This window comes from Eretmochelys imbricata, chromosome 5 (genome assembly GCF_965152235.1).
Source record: "Eretmochelys imbricata isolate rEreImb1 chromosome 5, rEreImb1.hap1, whole genome shotgun sequence".
NCBI classification, from domain to species: domain Eukaryota; kingdom Metazoa; phylum Chordata; order Testudines; family Cheloniidae; genus Eretmochelys; species Eretmochelys imbricata.
Window position 1 is genome coordinate 109,261,478 of NC_135576.1, and position 21,210 is coordinate 109,282,687.

A 21,210-nucleotide genomic window follows, 5' to 3' on the forward strand; every position below is an offset into this window, starting at 1 on the left:
GTGTGTATGTCACAAGCAGAGAGGCTTAAAAAACAAAGAGTAAAACACAGTGTGTGGGTTACTTCCAGCAGCACCACCAGGCCCGCCCCTGCACGAGGGAAACCTGCTCATGTGCTATACATCTACAGATACGCACCCCTTAAGATGGGAAACAAAAACTGCACCACCCAAAGAGACAGTCTGCTATGAACGAACGTTTATCTGCCATGGAGCGACAGACTGGACTGAGGATGGAGGGACAGGCAGGGAAATGCAGCAGGAGAAAGCGCAGGTGAGCGGAGGAGGCGGCAGCAATGGGGGGGGGCTTACCCTGGCCGGCCAATGGGGGTAACCTTTCATCTTGGCAAAGATCAAGTCTCCCGGTTTGAAATCTCGGCTCATGTTTTCGGACAAATGTGTCGGCTGTGGCTGAGGCGAATGGCACGGGCGCTCCCCGCCGGCTGAGATCCCGCTGCAGAGGTGGACACGGCGAGTCAAGGGAGCTCTGCCTCCCCTCAGGGCAGTCCCGCTGCCCGGCGGGGGTGCTTAGAGGGACCTGCCTGCCAAACCACCCCACTCCCCACCACCGCCCGGCTGCCCCCTCCCCGGGGCGCTCAGAGCCCCCTCCCTTCCAATGCGCGCAGCGCCCCCCCCCCAGTGCGCGCAGCCCACCTTCCCAAGCGCGCGCAGCCCACCTTCCCAAGCGCGCGCAGCCCACCTTCCCAAGCGCGCATTTCCCCCCCCCCCCACCGCCCTCGCGCGCAGGCCCCTTCCCCTGCGCAGCGCCCCCTCCCCGACTTCGCCTCCCCGCTCCCCTCCGCGCAGCCCTCCCCTCGACACCCCCCCTCTCCGGCTGCCCCAGGCCAGCGCTGCTCCCCCGCCCGTCCCAGGCCCCGCGCGCGCGGCAGAAAATCCGCCTCCATCTCACCAGCCGCTCGGGGAGGGGGGGGGGGGCGCGAAACGGCCGCTCCCGCCCTCTTACCTGGCGCGGCCCCGCAGCCCGCTTCCTCCAGCCTACAGCGACCGCCGCGCTGCCTCCCGCTACCCCGGCCCACACCAACTGACACGGACAGGAGGGGACGCGGAGTCCTCAATCTCGGGATGGGGGAGAAACGACAGAATTGGTTCAACCCTACCCGTGTGAGAGGAGAGACGGGGGAAGCGCGAGCCCAACCACCCCTCTTGGGAACGGACCCCGACAAGCGAGGCAGCGGGGGCTGGGAGACGCTAACGCACCTACCGCCCCCTCCCCGCGGCCGAGAAATGGTGCGCTCCTCCCGCGGCGGCTGCTGCTGCTCGTAGGTAGGGAGGCGGAGCTTGGGGGGGGGGCGGTATGGTGCTGCTGGAGCTCACCCAGTGACTGGAGGAAGGGCGGGGGGGCCGGCCTGACGGGGATGTGGGGTCTCTGCTGCTGCTCCCTGGGGAGAGTGGTCTGGTCCCTGATGTACAGGGAGCGGCTGGCACAGGTGGGCAGCAGGCCCCAGGCTCTACAATGTTCGCCCTGAACACTGCCCTCGTGCAGATCCTGTACCGTGGCTGAGCACCTCTTATGTAAGAAGACGCAGCCTTCGCACACGAAGAGAATGACAAAAACGACAGGAGATCAAGGGCCGCTGATAGGAGCCAGGGCCCTCTCTTGGGATATCTCATAGCAGAGCCCCTCTTTCCCAATCCAGTCATTTATGCCAATTAAATCATAAACTATTTAAAATAGCTCAGGTACTAAGCAATCAATTTGCACACAAGCAGATTTTATTTTAGGAATGACTGGCACACAGTAGGGAACATAAAGATGCCTACCACATGCTGCAGATAAACTCAAAACCAGCTGTGATTATAATCTGTTACTATAACAGGCTGTCGATTAATGGCAGTGAACTCAGGCAATTAACTCAAAAGTAATTGTGATAAAAAAATCAAAATCACAGTTTTATTCGCACTGTTAAACAATAGAATACCAATTGAACTTTATTAAAATTTTTGGATGTTTTTCTACATTTTAAAATATATTGATTTCAATTGCAACACAGAATACAAAGTGTACACTGGTCACATTATCTTACTATTTTTATTACAAATATTTGCACTGTAAAAATAAACAAAAGAAATAGTAATTTTCAGTTCACCTCATACAAGTAGAGCAGCACAATCTCTTTATCGTGAAAGTGTAATTTACCAATGTTGATTTTTTTTGTTACATAACTTCACTCAAAAACAAAACAATGCAAAACGTTAGAGCCTACAACTCCACTCAGTCCTACTTCTTGTTCAGCCAATCACTAAGACAAACAAGTTTGTCTACATTTCTGGGAGATAATGCTGCCCACTTCTTATTTACAGTATCACCAGACAGAGAGAACAGGCGTTCGCATGGGACTTTTGTAGCTGGCATTACAAAGTATTTACATGCCAGATATGCTAAACATTTATATGTCCCTTCATACTTCAGCTGCTATTCCAGAGGACTCGGTTCCATGCTGATGATGCTCGTTAAAAAAAGTAATGTGTTAGTTAAATTTGTGACTGAACTCCTTGGGGGAGAATTGTGTGTCTCTGGCTCTGTTTTACTCGCAGTCTGCCATATATTTAATGTTATAGTAGTCTCAGATCATGACTCAGCACATGTTGTTCGAACACTTTCACTGCAGATTTGACAAAATGCAAAGGTTTCGATCCAAGGGTTAAGAATCTGAAGTGTCTTCCAAAATTTGAGAGGGATGAAGTGTGGAGCATGCTTTCAGAAGTCTTAAAAGAGTAACACTCCAATGCGGAAACTACAGAACGCGAACCGCCAAAAAGGAAAATCAACCTTCTGTTGGTGGCATCTGACTCCCAGGATGAAAATGAACATACATCGGTCCGCACTGCTTTGGATTATTATCGAGCAGAACCTGTCATTGGTATGGACACGTCCTCTGGAATGGTGGTTGAAGCATGAAAGGACATATGAATTTGTAGCGCATCTGGCACGTAAATATCTTGCGACACCAGGTACAACAGTGCCATGTGAATGCCTGTTCTCACTTTCAGGTGACATTGTGAACAAGAAGTGGGCAGCGTTATCTCCTGCACATGTAAACAAACTTGTTTGTCTGAGTGATTTGGCTGAACAAAAAATAGGACTGAGTGGACTTGTAGGATCTAGTTTTACATTGTTTTGTTTTTGAATGCAGTTACATTTTTTGTGTGCATAATTCTACATTTGTAAGTTCAACTTTCATGATAAAGAGATTGCGCTACAGTACTGGTATTAGGTGAATTGAAAAATACTATTTCTTTTGTTTTTTACAGTGCAAATATTTGTAATAAAAATAAATATAAAGTGAGCACTGTACACTTTGTATTTTGTGTTGTAATTGAAATCAATATATTTGACAATGTAGAAAACATCCAAAAATATTTAAGTAAACGGTATTCTATTATTAACAGTGCGATTAATCACATGATTAATTGCAATTAATTTTTTTAATCACTTGACAGCGCTAAATATAACATTTAGGAGACAGGAGTGAGGGCATTTAATTATGCTTGGACATTTGGCAGTTACAATTCTGGGCCTGATTTTCAACAGGTCCTTAAGTGAGCAAGTATGTAGACTTCTAGATGTGCTTGCTAACATCTTAGATTCTCATGCATATAGCTAGGAAGATAATGTGGAAGTTACATCCATTAGGTCCAGACCTTTCAGTGCTTCCTACTCTTTTCACAGCATGTCTCTCTACTCCATTATCTAACAATCAAGATCAGTTTGTTCAGGAGCCACATTATATGCATTGTCTGGTAGGAGCCATGTGAAATGCTATATCAGAACAAAGTAATGTTCTCCTAGTCCAGTGTTGCATCTCACAGTGACTGATACCAGGTGCTCCAGAGAAAAGTGCAAAATCTACGTAGTTTAAACAAACAAAGGTGAAAGAATTAAGGTGTCATCTTCAATCTTGACTTTGGAATTACTTGATACTTGAATGTTTAACTCTTCAGCCTTAACCTTCACATAATAAGACAATGCACTTTTATAGCACTCAAAGTGCTACACTTGGGGGAATTCTGTACCATTGCACGTGTGCAGAATTCATGTCCCCTGCAGATTTCTTTGCTTCCCTGCAGAAAAATGACTTTCTGACAGGGAAGCAAAGGGAAGCTGCAAGAGCAGTTACACACCACTCCCTAGCTGTGCAGGTACATCGTTTCAGGCACCCACAGCAGCTGGCAGAGAGGTAAATCACCACAGGCTTGCGACACCCTAGCTAGTGACTCCTACCCTGAGCCAGGATCAGCTGCTAGTCCTGGCTGGGCTGGAGGAAGGAGAGGACAGGACTTCCTCTACCCCAGCAAGGAGTGGCTGGGGCTGTGTCAGACCCACTCCCAGAAACCTCCCCCAGCTGCAGGAAGCTCAGCATCCTCCCTTGCTTCCTGCCCCTATACCTCATCAACTGCAGGGGGAGGGGTCACTGTATGGGGAGGTGCTCCCCCATCCACGCAACCCCCGTGCATCTGGAGCTCCTATACCCAGACACCCTGGCCAAGCCTCAGCCCGTACATCCAGAACCCACCTAGCCAGGGGTGAAAGTAACTTAAAGGATTTACCGGTACACCGGAGTCCTGAGCGGGGGCGTGGCCTCAATCGGAAGAGGCAGGGCCTTTAAATCAAGATTTAAAGGCCCCGGGGCTCCTGCTGTGGCTGGGAGCCCCAGGGCTCCGTCAGCGGGGCTCAGGAGGTGATTTAAAGGGCCTGACGCTCCGGCTGCTGCAGGGAGCTCTGGGCCCTTTAAATCACCAGCCTGGGGAAGCCCCGGGCCCTTTAAATCGCCAGCCTGGGGAAGCTGGCACACCGGCTCTTGCTGGTACTCTGTACCGGCCCGGACCGGCTTACTTACACCTCTGCACCTAGCCTTCCATACCCGAACCCCACCCCATTGAACTACAACCCCTGCATCTGGAGTCCTCTGCATCCAGACCCCCTGCCTCTAGACCCCCATCCCTGCACACAGATCACCCCGCACTGAACTCCCTGCACTCAAACCCCCACCCTGATGAGCCCCACCCCCACGCACCACAATGAGCCCCCACATCCAGACCCACACACCACTGATCCCAAACTAGCTTCACCCAGACGCCAACCCCACCAAGCCCCACTCCCCCAGCACCCAGACCCCCCTGCTGAGCGCCAACCATTTTCACCTGGAAGCCCCTGCAGAGTCCCATTGCCCCTGCACCTGGAACTCCCCCGAATGAGCCTCTGTGCATCCAGATCCCCGCTGCACCTAGACCCACCACTGAGCTGCCTTCACCCAGATTGTCCCACACAGAATCTTCTCACACCACGCCTGGATCCCTCCACACTTGGATCCTGCCTGGTTGAGCCTGCCTGCCCGCCTCATACTGGTGGGCCTGGAACAGAGGGGCAGGGTCCCAGGGTGTTTCTGGGGCAGGTCCAGGCGCAGCCTCACCACTGAGGCTGTGTCCCAGGGGTGGGGAGGCTGCAGGGTGATCTCCCACTTTCATACAGCCAGTGGTCTGTGTTCCCCACTGCCATGGTGGAGCCTCTGCATTTATTTATTGACAAATAAAACTGGCAGAATTTTGCCGAATTTTAAAATATTGTGTGCCAAATTTTTAATTTTTAGGTGCAGAATGTCCTCAGGAGTAACTAAGTTCATTACAATTCAGGTGAAATGGCTAGCCGAAGGCTATGCACCACTTAACTCATTTAATCACTGAAAACAGGTCTTAAGCAGTCTATAGGCTTTATACTGGTACTCTACACAGAGATGAATATCACTCATTCATGAAACAAAAGTAGGTAATTATCAATATCCCTGTTTTACAGGTGGGAAAACTGGAGCAGAGGGATTAAGTGTCTAACCTAAAGTCACAGAGTAAGTGTGGGCCAGAGCTAGGAATGGAACTCAGATCTCATACATTCAGAAGTAGATATACAACAATAAGAGTCAAGTGTCCTCCTCTTCACATCTGAAAACAGCAGAGGTGAAAGTAAGCCGGTCCGGTCCGGTCCGCAAGAGCCGGTATGCCGTGCCAGCCGGACCAGTTTCCCCAAGCCAGCGATTTAAAGGGCCCAGGGCTCCCTGCAGAAGCTGAGCCCCGGGCCCTTTGAATCGCCACCCGAGGCCCGCTGCCAGAGCTTTGGGGTAGCGGCGGCAGTGCTCCGGCGGTGATTTAAAGGGCCAGGGACTCCTGGCCGCCACTACCACAGCGGAGCCCCAGGCCTTTAAATCTCCATCTGAACCCTGGGGTAGCAGCGGCAGCTGGGAGCCCCTGGGGCTCTGTTGGCAATTTAAAGGGCCCAGGGTTCTGCTGCAGTAGTGGTGGCTGGAGCTCCGAGCCCTTTAAATTGCACCTGAGTCCCGGGGCTCCCAGCCGCCTCTGCAGCTGGTTGCTCTGGGGGTGATTTAAAGGGCCCGGGGCTCCCAGCTGCCGCTACCACAGCTGGAGCCCTGCGGCCTTTAAATCTTGATTTAAAGGGCATGGGTATTTAAAGGCCCCGCCTCTTCTGGCTGAGGCCATGCCCCCTGCTCAGGACTCCGGTGTACCAGTAAATCCTTTAAGTTACTTTCACCCCTGGAAAACACCCTCGATCGTCATACACACAAAAGAACATTAAGGTTGCAAAATCAAGCACTGAAAAGCTAGGAAATGTCAGAATTTAAGGTTGCCTGTGAAACCTTAATTTGGCCTTTTTGAACATATAACTTAATATAGTCTCCTTGCTGGGCCAGCCAGTCCAATTCCTGCCCCTCCCAGTCCCAGCTTTCCTCTCCCCACTACAAGCCTCCCAATTCCAGTCACCCATGTCCCAGATTCCTTATCCCAATCTAATCCCCTACCTCCAACTTTCATCTCCTCTGGAATTTTGAATCAGGCAGTTTCCTCCTCCATGCTGCCTAGGCCCAGCTGTGGAGGCACTGACAGCGCAGGAGAGAAAGGATCCCTGTTCTCAGTTCTGGTGCCCAGATCCAGCCGGGTCCACAGCAGCCCAGAACTACAATTGCAGGAAAGTCCTTCTCTCATACAACACCATTTTCTGGGATTTTTAGCTCTTAGACTCTAGGAAGTCTTTACTAAGCATGTGCAAACTGCAAGATACATAGGCTTATAATATGGCCAAATTTGGATGGATTTTCCCGGAGACAGCAAAAGGCACATCCCTGATGCAAAGGCTATCTCTCTGCCAAATTTCAAGTCCCTTCTCCAAACATGGGGGTAGAAGTGGCCCCTAAACAACAAATGTCACCCAAGTTTTTTAACATGGACAAAACAGTGTATTTTCATAGCCCATTCTTTCAAAATGGCTGACCTGTTTGGCTGAAATAAAAATAATAATTAATAATAATTAATAATAAAAAATAATAATTCAGCCAGAGGCAAACACCCAAATTGTTAAAATGTGACAAATCTATAAGCAATTGGAAACAGAGTCTTATAATTGGAAGTGTCAGGCCATCATAGTTGGTGGAGTTATCAGCCCTGCCTATAATATTCAATTCTGTTATATCCATTCTTAGGTTTTATTTTTGTGCTTTGGGTCATTCCCACCAAACATGGATAAAGGTACTTTTTATTCCTCCCTCCCCAACACTAATTCAAGCTATTGTCATAGATTTTTTTTAAAGGAAGTAACACAAAATCACATATGAAAGATTATGTTGTCGTACACTATGTAAGGGTTCAATATTCATGGGGAATTTCCTTGGCTAAACCTTTTTTCTACTTAATCATATAACTACATTTGTCTTCCATATCTGATTTACTAAGTTCACTTCTTAGTTTTGACATCATGTTTTTGGGGTCCCTAGAAAAGCGGTTCTCAACTCGCAGCCCGCATGCAGCCCAATTAGCACACAGCTGGGGTCCAGCTCAGCTGTGTGCTAAAGGTTCCGGGCTCCGGACTGCTGGCAGCTCCACGCAGCAGGGTCCGGGCTACCGCCCCGCCCCACCCAACAGGCTCGGGGGTCAGGCTGCTGGCTGGCCTTTGCACGGTGGGGTCCAGGGTTGCAGTGGGGTTGGGGGACAGGGTCCTGGCTGACCCGCAGCCCTGCCCCCCGCCGGGCTCTTCACTCCTGGCCCCACTCTGTGCACAGGTCTCTGGGTGGAGGGTGCTGGGCACAGGGGTTTGTGGGGGAGTTTACGTGAGGGGCACTGTGGTTCTCAACCTGCATATGCAGTCCACAATGATAAATAGGCTGAGAACCACTGCTCTAGAGAACATTACCGCTTTCTCAGTCTTTGGAAGTAGTCTTTTGAAATCTGTCATCTCTTAGAAACTTGAATTATAGGACTTATTCTCTACAACCTTGCGCCTTGTGTAGTTGTTCATAGCTGTACAAATTTAGCACAGAGTGGATATTTCTGACTAAAAAACTGACTAGACATATTTCAGTTGCAGGCAAAGTGTCTTCAAAAGCCGAGTTATTTTAAAAGTGAAAACATCAAATATTTCTTGGCATTTGAAAGGGTTAAAGAATTTGTTTTTGTCTGTAAAGGAGCTCACAATTTAGTTGTTAATTAAAGTTGGTAAGCCATTCAAAATGAGTTCAGCTATTATGTCTAGAGTATCATATTTATGCTTTCTTAGGTAAATAAAATAAAAAGGGACACAAACACGTTACAACATTATTCTAATATAGCCAGAGTTAACAGTTCCATATACTATACTGAGCCAAATAGATGTATATATCCCACAAGGCAATTATCATATTTTAAACTCCTATGTGCACTATAAAAAACTCTTTAAAGAGCACATGCCCTAAAAGAAAATTAGTATTGCAATTCAGCATTCATTATAAACTTATTTTTATTTGATTCTGTCTTTCTCAAAGAAATCTCTGTTTGGGCTGAAGCATTCCTTGAACCAGCACAGCAAGCTCCTGCAAAGGGCTTTTCTACAGGGGAATGTCCCCCGCCATAATTATACAGGTGTACTAAATTGAAAGAGCTATTCTCGATATCTTGAGGAGTGGAATGCTATCGGAACTGTCTATCCTTTGAAGTCAGGAAAGCATGAAGTGTCTCCCAGTATCCTGTGTTCACAACTGGCTACTGCATGGGGTTAAGCTGGTGTGTTATATGTAAGGCTAAAATTTTGACACGGATATTTTTAGTAAAAGTCAGGAACAGGTCACAGGCAAAAAAGGAAATGTCACCGGAAGCTGTGATCTGTCCCTGACTTTTACTAAACATATACCTGACAAAATGGGGATCTGCAGATCTCCACACCACCTGAAGCAGTTTGGAGCCCCTAGGAGCCACCTGCAGCCTCTGGGGGCTGCAGGGTACCCCCGCCATCTGCAGATCCAGGGATCCCTTGCTGCTCTTCGGGGCCGGGAGCCGTGGAGTGCCGCCGCCTCCCATGTCGGCTGGGAGCTGCGGGGTACCCGCGACAGCAGTGGCTGGGAGCTGTGGGCCATGGCCTAGGGCTCGGGGATTCCCCCACTGCAGCCAGCAGCTGGGGGCTCTGGAGTTTCCACGCTCAGGGCTTGGGCGTCCTCTGCCAGGCAGGGCCTCAGGGATTCCCCTGTCACTGGTGGCTGGAGGCTCGGGGATTCCCCCGCCATGGTGGCTGGGGGCTTGGAGGTTCCAGGGCTCAGGGTAGGGTGACCAGATAGCAAGTGTGAAAAATCAGGACAGAGTGTGGTGGGTAATGGGCACCTATATCAGAAAAAGCCCTGAATATCAGGACTGTCCCTATAAAATTGGGACACCCTAGCTCAGGGGTGCTCTGCTGGCAGGGGCTTGGGGATTTCCCCATCACCCGTGGCAGAAGGGAGCTCGGGAGTTCCACAGCTGCCGCCAGCAGCTGGGGGCTCGGGGTTTCCCTTATCCTTGGCTGGGGCACAGGGGTCCTCTGCCAGCAAGGGCTTGGGGATTCCCCCGTCGCAGCCAGGGTTTGGGGGGTCCTCTTCTGGCAGAGGTTCGGGGATTCCCCTGCTGCCACCAGTAGCGAGAGGGGGGCTCGGGGATTCCCCCACCAGCAGCTAGGAGGTTCTGCAGTTTAGGGCTTGGGGGTTCCTCCACCGCCCACAACATCCTGGAGCTGCGGGGTACATTGTCCCCAAAGCAGCTTGGAGCTCCGGGTGCTGGCAACGGGGGGACCCCGCAGCTCCCTGCCCTCGCTGGCAGTCCCGACCACCGAACACTGAAGTCATGGATTCCATGACTTCTGTGACCTCACTGACTAAATTGTAGCCTTAGTTATATGTGAGCACAGTACAACAGTGTTCTCCAGACATCTTATCCAGGGGTGCTGGAAATTTTTGCATAATGGGCGTGCTGATGATGTATTTGGTGTGTGCTATTACTACTTCAGTTGGGGGTGCCTCAGCACCCCTAATTCCAACACCACTGAACTTATCTGTTTCTGCATCATGTCAATATCCTTTTCTGTAGTGTCCTTTCTTTGTCCAATGGCTTCACTCTCTCCCTTGACAATAGCTCAGCATTTTCCCTTCCTCCTCTCTCTCATTCTTCTCCTACAACTTGACTCCCTCCTTTGCCATGTGCTGAGACTAATGCACGAAGCCAGCAAACATCTACTCCTTGTCCTCTTGCTGCCCCGTCTCGCCAAGCGAGCGGGAATTACAGGCCTCAGCGCGGGAGAAGAATTCACCCCCTCCCAGCCGGGCCACCCTCCCTTATAGTCTCCCTAACTGCACCCAGTGCGCATGCCCTCTTTCCACCTCTTATTTCCCCAGGCCCGCAATAGATACCTTACTGCGCATGCGTACTTCTATCCGGTCGGGCCGAATCCAAGGCCGTTCGTTCTGTTTCCGGCCATTGGGAGCGTGATGTGTCACAATGCTCTGTCCTTCCAATCGGAAGCACCGCTCTGGGGCAGGGAGGTGGGACCAGGCCGCCGCGGTGTTGTTACCGGAAGTGGCCGTTGTAAATTTCTCAGGGAGCGGAGGGAAGGGTGGCGTGGGTTTTTGGGTCCCTTCTGGGTCCTAACGCCTAGTCCAGATTCTGCTCTTACTGCCTGCTGGCCTGGTGCTGCCAGCCGCTGCTCGGGGCCAGGGCTACCCCGCGGAGGTGGGAGGGAGACTGGGGAGGGACTGGGTGATGGAGCTGGGTCGGGAGGCAGATGGGGCAGGAGGAGAAGGGGGCTGATGGGAGAGGTGGGGCTGAGGGGCCGGGAGCTTATGGGGGGGGTGGGTGCAAGGGATTAATGGGGCCAGATGGAGCAGGGGGCGAGGACATATGCGGCAGCAGAGGGGAGCATCATTATTATCTATGAACATGCAATTTCCTTTTAATTTCTTTGTGGCTGGGGATCCTGCTCCCCAGAGCCTCTTTTTCTCACCAAAAACATGTAGGATTTGGTAACATTTTAGACGTAGACAGCACCTCTCATCCTGAGTAATTCCAGAGCGCTTTACTAGCTGTAAACATATTGCCCTGTTTAAATGCAGCCATTTCTGGGGTGGGAGGCAACAAGCTGGTGCACAGTGCAGTGAAGGAAGCAGAAAATAGGAGTGGGTGAACTTGTCTTTTCAGGGAGTTGTGGTTTGGGATTCTAATGCTTCGACTACTGAGCACTAAAATGGAGATTTCTCTGGAGGGAAGGCAGTTTGTAATTGGATTATAAACAAAATCAGTAAAATGCTGGATGTGTATTACTTCGGAACTTGTTTTTCTAAAATGTTATATACACAATAGAAAACAAAATAGCTAGTTCTAATCAATGTAGAACCAGGACCTGCTTCTTGTGGTGGGTTTTGTATACACAACAAATATTCCTTAAAAAAATCATGGTAATTCTTAGAATGTTTGCTGCATATTTGTAGAGCACTAATGTTCTCATTTTGTATGATTTTGTATCCTAGTGCTTGCTGATCAGGCTATCTGAGGCTCAGAAAATGGCAAGGCAGAGCTGACCTACAGGTGTGACATTGATATGCTCTTGCTCAAGTATACACAGAAGTAGGAAGAGAGCTTCATTCATGTATGTTTGGTTAAAAAAATTGGGTAGTTCTGATTTTTATTATGTTGTACGTAGATATTGATGATGTGGCATTTTGAACAATTTCTAAAACCCAAAAGATCTTTAGTCATTTTCCTTTATTTAAAGGGATGCTGTTAACATCGTATCAAAAAATTCCTTACCTTTGTCACGTACCTTTGGATTATTAACAGATCAATTTAAATAATATTTCAGTAAGATATATAACTGCAGTGAAAGGATAACCAGCCTCCTTTATAGATTTCATTGCAAATTATGATTTGCAATAATAAAAGTCTATCGATAGTTTTGGCACAATCTGCTGATTGGATGTTCGTTTGTAATTTAAATATACTATTAACACCTATTCCAATATTATAAGGCTGCAATCCTGCAAAGATTTGAGCACATGCTTAACTTTATGCACTGCAAATAGGCTCACTGATTTCAGAAAAGTTAAGTATATGCATACGTCTTTGCAGGATCGGGACCTAATACTGTATACAGATTGTAAATCACAAGAAAAATTAATCATAGATGTATATTAACTTATTAAATTGAACTTTCTTGTTGCTGTTGCTACGTGAACATGTTTTTTACTGGAATCCCATGAGATTCCAACAGTTCATGCTGCCATCAATTAAATACCATATTTGTTTGTTTGTTTTATTTGTGCTGTGTGGTAGTAAACCAGTCAGTTATTTAAATAAATTAAAGAATACTGCATATTCAAAACTAGTAGCTTTCTACTGAAACATACTTTATGCTTCCTCGTTACTTCATTTCAAACTAAGTTCACGAACATTTTCTCACTGCCTCATCTGGACAATGTGAATGGGACAAAATGTGTTAGAACCAAACTTAAGTCTGCCTGAGGTTCTGGCTTGAACTAGCATGTTGCCTAAGCCCTAGTTCAATAGTTGTTTGGTGATGGTATGTGACTCTATGCTTGAGAAAAAGCAGTTCTGGTTGGGAGCCATTTAGTACTATTATTATTTATGTGTATTACTGTAGGGCCTAGGACCAGGGTTCCCTCTAATTTTTTATGTCCAGGTGCAGAATGAATTTTGTTATGTGCACCAATATGGAGGTGATGTGTGGTAGGGGTGGGGCTGAGAGTTTGGAGAGTGGAAGGGAGCTCAGGGCTGGGGCAGAGGGTTGGAGTGTGGAGGTTGAGGGCTCTGGTTGGGGGTGTGAGCTCTGGGGTGGGGCTAGGGATGAGGGGTTTGGGGTGCAGTCTGCCTTGGGGCTGCAGCAGGGAGAGAGGACACCCCCAGCACTCTCTTGCAGCAGCAGCTCGGGGTCGGGGGGAGAGGTGCCTCTCCCCAGCCGTGGCAGGGAGGGGCTGGGCTGGGTGAGGGGGCTGGGGCAGTGCTTCCCCAGCTGCGGCAGCTCCGGCTGGGCTGGGCTGGGCCTGGTCAGGGGAGGGACGCCTCTCTCCTGCCACAGCAACTCTGGCTGGTCTGGCTTGGGATGGGGCAGGGGTGTCTCTCCCTAGCTGCGGCAGCTCCGGACTGGGATGCCTCTCCCTGCCTCCGTGACCCTTGATAGCTTACTGTGTGTCCGTGCAGCTTAGAGGGAACTTAGCCTAGGACCCTTTAGTGGTAGGTGCTGTACAAACCCAGAACAAAAAGATGGTTCCTGCCCCCAAAGGGCATACAAACTAATTATAAGACAAGAGACAACAGATGAATATAGACAGAGGGGAGTACAAGTAAACAATGAGACAATATTGGTCAGCATCATATGCAGTCATCTCAGAACACGAGCAGTCTAACTGTTGTAAAAATTTTGTGTTGGCATCCTTGCCAAGGAGAGTTTTGAGGAGGAATTTGAAAGTGGATAATGAGGTTGATAATATGGACGTTTATGGGGAACTCATTTTTGGGCGGTGTGGGACAATGCACAAAGGTCTTTGTTTGAAAATATAATAAGTGGGCTATGGAGGCTAGCCTCATTGGCCAATCAGAGGCAGGAGTTGACAGCTTGAGAGCAAATAAGAGAGGATAAGTAGGATGGGAATTGATTATGAGCTGTCTTGTAAGTGAACACAAGCATCTTATGTTTGATTTGATAAAGATGTGGAGCTAGTGGAGGAAGTGAAAGAGAAGGGTGACATGGTCAAAGTGACAGGCTAGGAAAATAGTCTTAGCAGTAACATTCTGAAGGGATATGAGTGGAACAAGATTGTATTTGACAAAGCCAAAGTGAAGGATGTTGCAGTAATTGAGATGATGAGAGCTTGGATGAGAGTTTGAGCTGTGGAGATGTTTACAAAAGTCGGTATCTTACTGGAGCAGAAATAATTTGCAAGATTTAGACATAGCCTGGATATGAGGACCTAGAGAGAGGTCAAAACCAAAGATGATGCCCAGGTTACAGGCCTGAATGACAGGCAGGATGGTGGTAGAGAGTGATAGATAAAAGATGCAGTGGAAGGTATTGGAGTGGGAGGGGGAAGATTAGGAGTCATGTTTAGTACTACTATTTCTGAGTTCCCTAAGTAGTTCAGGATGGTAGCTTTGACTTCAGAGTTGGTTGAACATCCTGATACAGGGCCCAAGAAGCAGTTTGTGCCTCTGATGTTGTAAAAGATGCTAACTAGGCAATTTAAGAGGACTTATTCCACTGAGCAGTCATGACCACCCATTTGAAGGTGACCAAATGATTAGCCTGATGTCTATCTTGAATGGAGAAGAAACATTACTTGATAGCAACCTGGGCAGTATTCCTGGGTCGACAAACCCCTGAACTGTGTTTGCAAGGAGCAGATGGAGGCAGGAAACCCATCCTCCATGCACTGGCCAGTGTTGTTGGCTGGATGTGGGGTGTTGTCTAAAAAGGTGATTTAGTATATGCCCTTTTCCTCCCTGAAGCAATATAAAGGGAACGTGCCTCTTTATATCAGGGCTGTGTCTTAAGGGCTAGTTTGCATTTTAATAAGGGCCTAGTTTCTCAAACACTTACTACTGCTTACTATGAGAAGCAATCCTGTTGACTTCACTGGGACTACTTCTGTTATTTAGCATTACGCTTGGTAATATATTTTTGAAGGATTGAATACTAACACAACTTTACAAGGTTCAGAGTCAAGTGTCTCAATGACCTTATCTATACTGCAGTTGCTAATGTAACACATTTTGTGTTTTAACAACTGTCTAGCAACTATATCATAGTGTGTTATAGTTTTAAAAACATGTATTACATATTTAGCTATTTTTTCAGGTGGGATGGAAAGATGGCTTTAATCTGTAGGAGGAGCCTTCTTGTCAGTAAAAGCATGGAGTCCGGTGGCACCTTAAAGACTAACAGATTTATTTGGGCATAACGTTTCGTGGGTAAAAAACAACTTCTTGAGGTGCATGGAGTGAAAATTACAGATGCAGGCATTATTGTACTGACACATGAAGAGAAGGGAGTTGCCTCACAAGTGGAGAATCCGTGTTGACTGGGCCAATTCAATCAGGGTGGATGTGGTCCACTCCCAATAATTGATGAGGAGGTGTCAATTCCAGGAGTGGGAAAGTTGCTTTTGTAGTGAGCCAGCCACTCCCAGTTCATATTCAAGCCCAAATTAATGGTGTTAAATTTGCAAATGAATTTTAGTTCTGCAGTTTCTCTTTGAAGTCTGCTTCTAAAGTTTTTTTGTTCAAGTATGGCTAATTTTAAATCTGTTATAGAATGTCCAGGAAGATTGAAGTGTTCTCCTAGTGGCTTTTATATGTTACCATTCCTGATGTCTGATTTGCGTCCATTTATTTTTTTACGTAGAGACTGTGCAGTTTGGCCAACGTACATGGCAGAGGGGCATTGCTGGCACATGATGGCATATATCACATTAGTAGATGTGCAGGTGAATGAGTCCCTGATGGTGTGGCTGATGTGGTTGGATCCTCTGATGGTGTCACTAGAGTAGATATGGGGACAGAGTAGACAATGAGGTTTGTTACAGGGATTGGTTCCTGGGTTAGTTTTTCTGTGGTGTGGTATATAGTTGCTGTTGAGTATTTGCTTCAGGTTGGGGGGCTGGCTTATTTGGGTTTTTGAGTTTTAAATGCAAGTACATGCTTAGAAATTTTTGTGGGCACAAAATAATGAATCACAAATAAATAAACCAATATAGCTTGAAATGTTTGATAAAACAACTGGAGCCAAATGAATAAAGGAAAAACCAATTTCTGTTCTCATTTCCTTTAGATTTACACCCAAGTAATTACAATGAATTTAACTTAGTTACTTTAGATTGGCCTTAAATTATTATTAATCAATATAATAAAGAATGAATAAATAAAGGTAATAGGATTTTTTTTCGGGCGGGAGGAGTAGATTCTGTTTTCTGGAGACAAACTGCAGAATGTGATTGAATTAAAAATAAAGACAAGAAAACATGTACAGTTTTTAAAAAGCTTCAGACATAGTATAACAAAAGTGGACTATTCAGTCACTTTATTAGAGCTGAAGACTTCTGCGTTAGGTTAGATGGAAATAGATTATGGCAGACACGTGGCTGCAACATTTAGATGTAAAGATGGCTTGCAGGCTAGGTCATAGGCATGGGAGTCCATCTACAATGGCATGTAGAAGAAAATCTTCATGGTTAATTAATCTTTTTGCTGAATCTAGCCTGTGCTGACCATTTTATCTCAGGCTGTCTTGTAATGATTTGCCAAGAGAACTATAAATGAATTTATTCTTCAACCTGAAATAAGTGTTGGCTTTTTCAGATTGGTTGATGATATTTTAATACTTGTTTTCTAAATATGCTTGATGTATTAAGTGTTTCTAATGTTGCTATACTGTATATGAGAGAATAAACATGGATTTCTTCTATGCACAATTTTTGCTAAAGGAGTCTTCATGTTAATCAAATTTATGTGTGATGCTATAATCCATGATAATTTATAGTGATTAATGACCTCAGCGCAATAATCGGTAGAAAATTTCAGGTTTCTATTATTCTCCAGTAATTGCAGGAGGACTTGCTAGTTAAGGGCCACTGTTGCACAGTGAAGTCCCAAATATTGACCTACCCTTAAAATTGTTCTGTCATGGGGCCTATTGTCTGTATTGTGACTTTAAAAACAAAAACACCGAAAACCCACAGATAAATGCGTCATCAGGGAAATGGAGGGATACAACCTACAAAGAAACAATTTTGTGTGTTTCACTCTCCTTCTATTGTAAATTTAGAATCAAATATTCTCCTCAAAAATATGCATTTTCAGGGTTAAGGGCCTGATCCTACAAATGCTTGCTAGGAGGTGTAGTTCTTTCTGCTGTCTCCGATTGGCTTCAGTGGAGCTATGTCTGGTAGTAAGTGTTAACATGTCTGAGCCTAAAGCTTACATTGTTTGTTTAATAAATATCTGAGAGTAAATACAATTGATTACTTCTGTTACAATGAGAAATAAACTGCCCTTTTTATGTTGTTATAGGTTTTAATGTATCCATATGATGCAAAGAGAAGAGTAATCTTTGAAGTGTCTCAGTTTCTGTAAAAGAATATAATTGAAGATTATGTTCTTTATCCAGACACTATAGATTAAAAAGTTGGAGATTTGTCATCATGAATTCTACCCCTCCAATCAGTTACACGATTCCTGAAATCAAACGGTGAGCTTCTGTTCCTTATTTTAAAATCCAGTAACTTATATTGTCTTTTTGTGAGAATTTTTCATTGTTTTGGAGGTTTGACAGTAGGTCATTCTAAGAAAACAAAACTTAATCAATACATATAATTTGTGTTAATCTGATACAACTTGTTTGACAACAGCTAGGCCAGAGGGCATGAATGATATCTCCAATTAAGTGCAAGAAATCCTTGGAAAGCACAGAAGGTATTTAAAAAGAAAAAAGGCAATAAGGCAGAAGGGGTAATCAAATACAGTTAGGAGCATTTTGCACTGAGTTACAGAAGTCTTTGCTTTGCCAGACAAGATGGCATTTGGTTACACTTTCTATAACTTGTTCAGTTGTAAGACTCATCCTAGATACTTGGGGACTGGGAAGAATCTGTCAGGGAGATTGTGTATTAAACTGAAACTTTGACTGTCTTTCTTAAAACCTTGAGGCATGTCCCCTGGGACTGACGGTCCTCAAATTCAGACAAGAAATTCTGTCAGCGTCCTTGCCGTGGACTGTCATAGAATCATAGAATCATAGAATATCAGGGTTGGAAGGGACCTCAGGAGGTCATCTAGTCCAACCCCCTGCTCAAAGCAGGACCAATCCCCAACTAAATCATCCCAGCCAGGGCTCTGTCAAGCCTAACCTTAAAAACCTCAAAGGAAGGAGATTCTACCACCTCCCTAGGTAACGCATTCCAGTGCTTCACCACCATCCTAGTGAAAATTTTTTTCCTAATATCCAACCTAAACCTCCCCTACTGCAATTTGAGACCATTACTCAATGGTAGCAGATGACAGAACAAGGAGAACAGTTTAGATCCATCCTCTTTGGAACCCCCCTTCAGGTAGTTGAAAGCAGCTATCAAATCCCCCCTCATTGTTCTCTTCTGAAGACTAAATAATCCCAGCTCCCTCAGCCTCTCCTCATAAGTCATGTGTTCCAGTCCTCTAATCATTTTTGTGGCACTCTGCTGGACGCTTTCCAATTTTTCCACAACCTTCTTGTAGTGTGGGGCCCAAAACTGGACACAGTACTCCAGATGAGGCCTCACCAATGTTGAATAGAGGGGAATGATCACGTCCCTCCATCTGCTGGCAATGCCCCTACTTATACAGCCCAAAATGCCATTGGCCTTCTTGGCAACAAGAGCAAACTGACTCATATCCAGCTTCTCGTCCACTGTAACCCCTAGGTCCTTTTCTGCAGAACTGCTGCCTAGCCATTTGGTCCCTGGTCTGTAGCGGTGCATGGGCTTCTTCTGGACTCTGCACTTGTCCTTGTTGGACTCTGCACTTGTCCTTGTTGAACCTCATGAGATTTCTTTTGGCCCAATCCTCTAATTTGTCTAGGTTCCTCTGTATCCTATCCCTACCTTCCAGCGAATCTACCTTTCCTCCCAGTTTAGTGTCCTCTGCAAACTTGCTGAGGGTGCAGTCCATGCCATCCTCCAGATCATTAATGAAGATGTTGGACAAAACTGGCCCCAGGACCAACTCTTGGGGCACTCTGCTTGATACCGGCTGTCAACTAGACATGGAGCCATTGATCACCACCTATTGAGCCCGATGATCTAGCCAGCTTTTTATCTACCTTATAGTCCATTCATCCAGCCCATACTACTTTAACTTGCTGGCAAGAATACTGTGGGAGACCGTGCCAAAAGCTTTGCTAAAGTCATGCAGGGGAGAGAATCAAATTGTTGGCATAAAAGCTCTTTGTGTTGAAAAATTAGGGTAGGGTATATCTGTCGTTTTGTTGTTTGTACCTAGACAGACTTTGGACCTAATTTTCAGAAGTAATGAGCACCACCTCTGAAAATTTCTGCCTTTAGTTTAGAGTTAAGTAAATTATGTAGATTAGCCTCTGGAAACCAAATAGTTTAGTGGTTTCTCAAGTATTTCCAGTTGGTTTATTAGAACAGGTGGTATGCATAATCACATTTTTTTAATGCACACCATGGAAGGGAGAGAGGAAGGATACATTTGCAGACTTATGGTCATGGATATGGCCCTTATCATTCACATCAATGTTTTTGTTTTGTTGAGTATACAATGTCTTGAAACAATAGCACCGTTAGCGAGAACCTTGATTCATTCTAATAATATTGATCCTAAGTAATATTGTTGCCATTTAAATCATCATACTACTGGACTCCTAACTGCTTTGGCAGTAGTAGCAGAGTTCTGTGATAGACCCTTTTTCCTTGAAACATGATCTTTTAGGATAGATATGCAGAATCCCCCTTTGGCTATAAGAGTTTAGAAAAATCCCATAGCTAATTAACAAGTGGAAGAAAAATCAGTCTCTTAGTTGCAACACAGATATAATTACACTACTTTTTGTCAGGTGTGAAGAAAAACCCCTAAGACAACTTTTACAATATTGTAACTAATATGATTGCCGTACACAACTGAACTTTAAAGTCAACTTATTGATTTGCTGAGTTGCCCATGTTAAATTTTCATTACCCTGCAACATAGTATTCAATAGCTATTTCATTTGCTCTTGTTTTTCTTAAAGAATTTTAGAGAAAGTGTGAAGGATGGCATTTTGTATATGATTTTGGTAAAAGCATATTTTCTAAATATGATTATCCATCAGGAATATTAAATAATGCAAGAACACTTTGAACAAGGCTATACAATCATCTCACAATTACTTTTATGATGATAGAAACAAAGAGCTTCTTTGTTCTTATAAAAATCCATTTGTGTGCATGTGTGTATTCGTTCAGCCTTACCACTTACATTTGCTTTAATTATCTCCTCTAGTTATCATTGTCATTGCTTTAGTTAGAATCCTCTGTTCATCATATATATGTATGTATATACAATAGCTACCACACGGTGCATGGAATGTGTAAAATATCAGCAAGTCTTGTGTGTTGGAACTCTGCCATTGTTCTTGTGATTTATTGCATATCTGAGGCATATGCTCTTCTGTATCTACACAACTTCTCCTGTTACTCTATTTTAAAAAAATCCATTTTAGTGTTAATAGGTTGTTTGACTTCTTTATTACACTTTGAGTATAAGTACGCAATCTAAAATGTCTAATTTAAATTACATTAATTTTAATTCATTTTATAATATTAGAAGTTGCTATCCTAATGCCTTAGTTGTTTTGCTGAAACCCTCTGCTTTGAAGTGAAGGCAACTCAGCCTAAAGCCATTCTGAAGGGGCAAAAGCTATTAATATTTTTGCTAATGTTTTGATTTTCATGACAATCAACCTAAATTTCACTATGGAAGAGCTCATTATTGGATGGTCATTTCAGAGGCAACGTAGCAAATACCGTAAATAAAAATTCAGTATATTTGCTTTATGCTGCTGTTTTCGTTTTTATAGTACTTCCAAAACTTTATTCCATAGCTATAATGTCCAAACATGAAATATACAACTTTGCCACACTGGTCTGACTCTGTGGGATTTTTTTGTTTTTGTTTTTTCTCTTTGTGTGTTTAGGCCCCAATTCATCAAGACACGTAACCATGTAATTAAGTCTTTTGCTGAATCCGAGCCTGGCAGTGTAGATATGTTGACTGTTCTAGACAACCTCTTCTTCATCTGCTGCTGGCTGGTGGGAGGTTTGGGGGAAAATGGCTTTCCCAAAAGCTGATGGCATAAGCCTTTTTATGACTTCAAAGTTG

General features: G+C 45.4%; 2 protein-coding genes across 14 annotated transcripts in view; one reads left to right on the forward strand and one right to left on the reverse strand.

Moving 5' to 3' along the window:
* Positions 1-1,093, reverse strand: part of PSIP1 (PC4 and SRSF1 interacting protein 1) — a 69,522-nt gene extending 68,429 nt beyond the window's left edge. For 4 of the 5 annotated variants that reach the window (XM_077817679.1, XM_077817677.1, XM_077817675.1 and 1 more), the window contains exons 1-2: positions 962-1,093; positions 310-451 (exon numbers count right to left, since the gene is read on the reverse strand). In XM_077817679.1, the coding sequence (XP_077673805.1) occupies positions 310-381 (72 nt within the window). In that variant the 5' untranslated portion in view covers positions 382-451; positions 962-1,093. Of the gene's footprint in view, positions 1-309; positions 452-907 lie in introns of all 5 variants that reach the window. The other variant, XM_077817676.1, reaches the window with a different exon arrangement.
* Positions 1,094-10,898: 9,805 nt separating this feature from the next.
* Positions 10,899-21,210, forward strand: part of CCDC171 (coiled-coil domain containing 171) — a 238,783-nt gene continuing 228,471 nt past the window's right edge. For 6 of the 9 annotated variants that reach the window (XR_013346211.1, XR_013346212.1, XM_077817681.1 and 3 more), the window contains exons 1-3: positions 10,899-11,022; positions 11,817-11,935; positions 17,368-17,545. Coding sequence is in view for 7 of the 9 variants with exons in the window: in XM_077817681.1 (XP_077673807.1) it covers positions 17,499-17,545 (47 nt within the window). In the remaining 2 variants the exon portion in view is untranslated. The remainder of the gene's footprint in view (positions 11,023-11,816; positions 11,936-17,367; positions 17,546-21,210) is intronic. The other 3 variants (XM_077817683.1, XM_077817682.1, XM_077817684.1) reach the window with 3 other exon arrangements.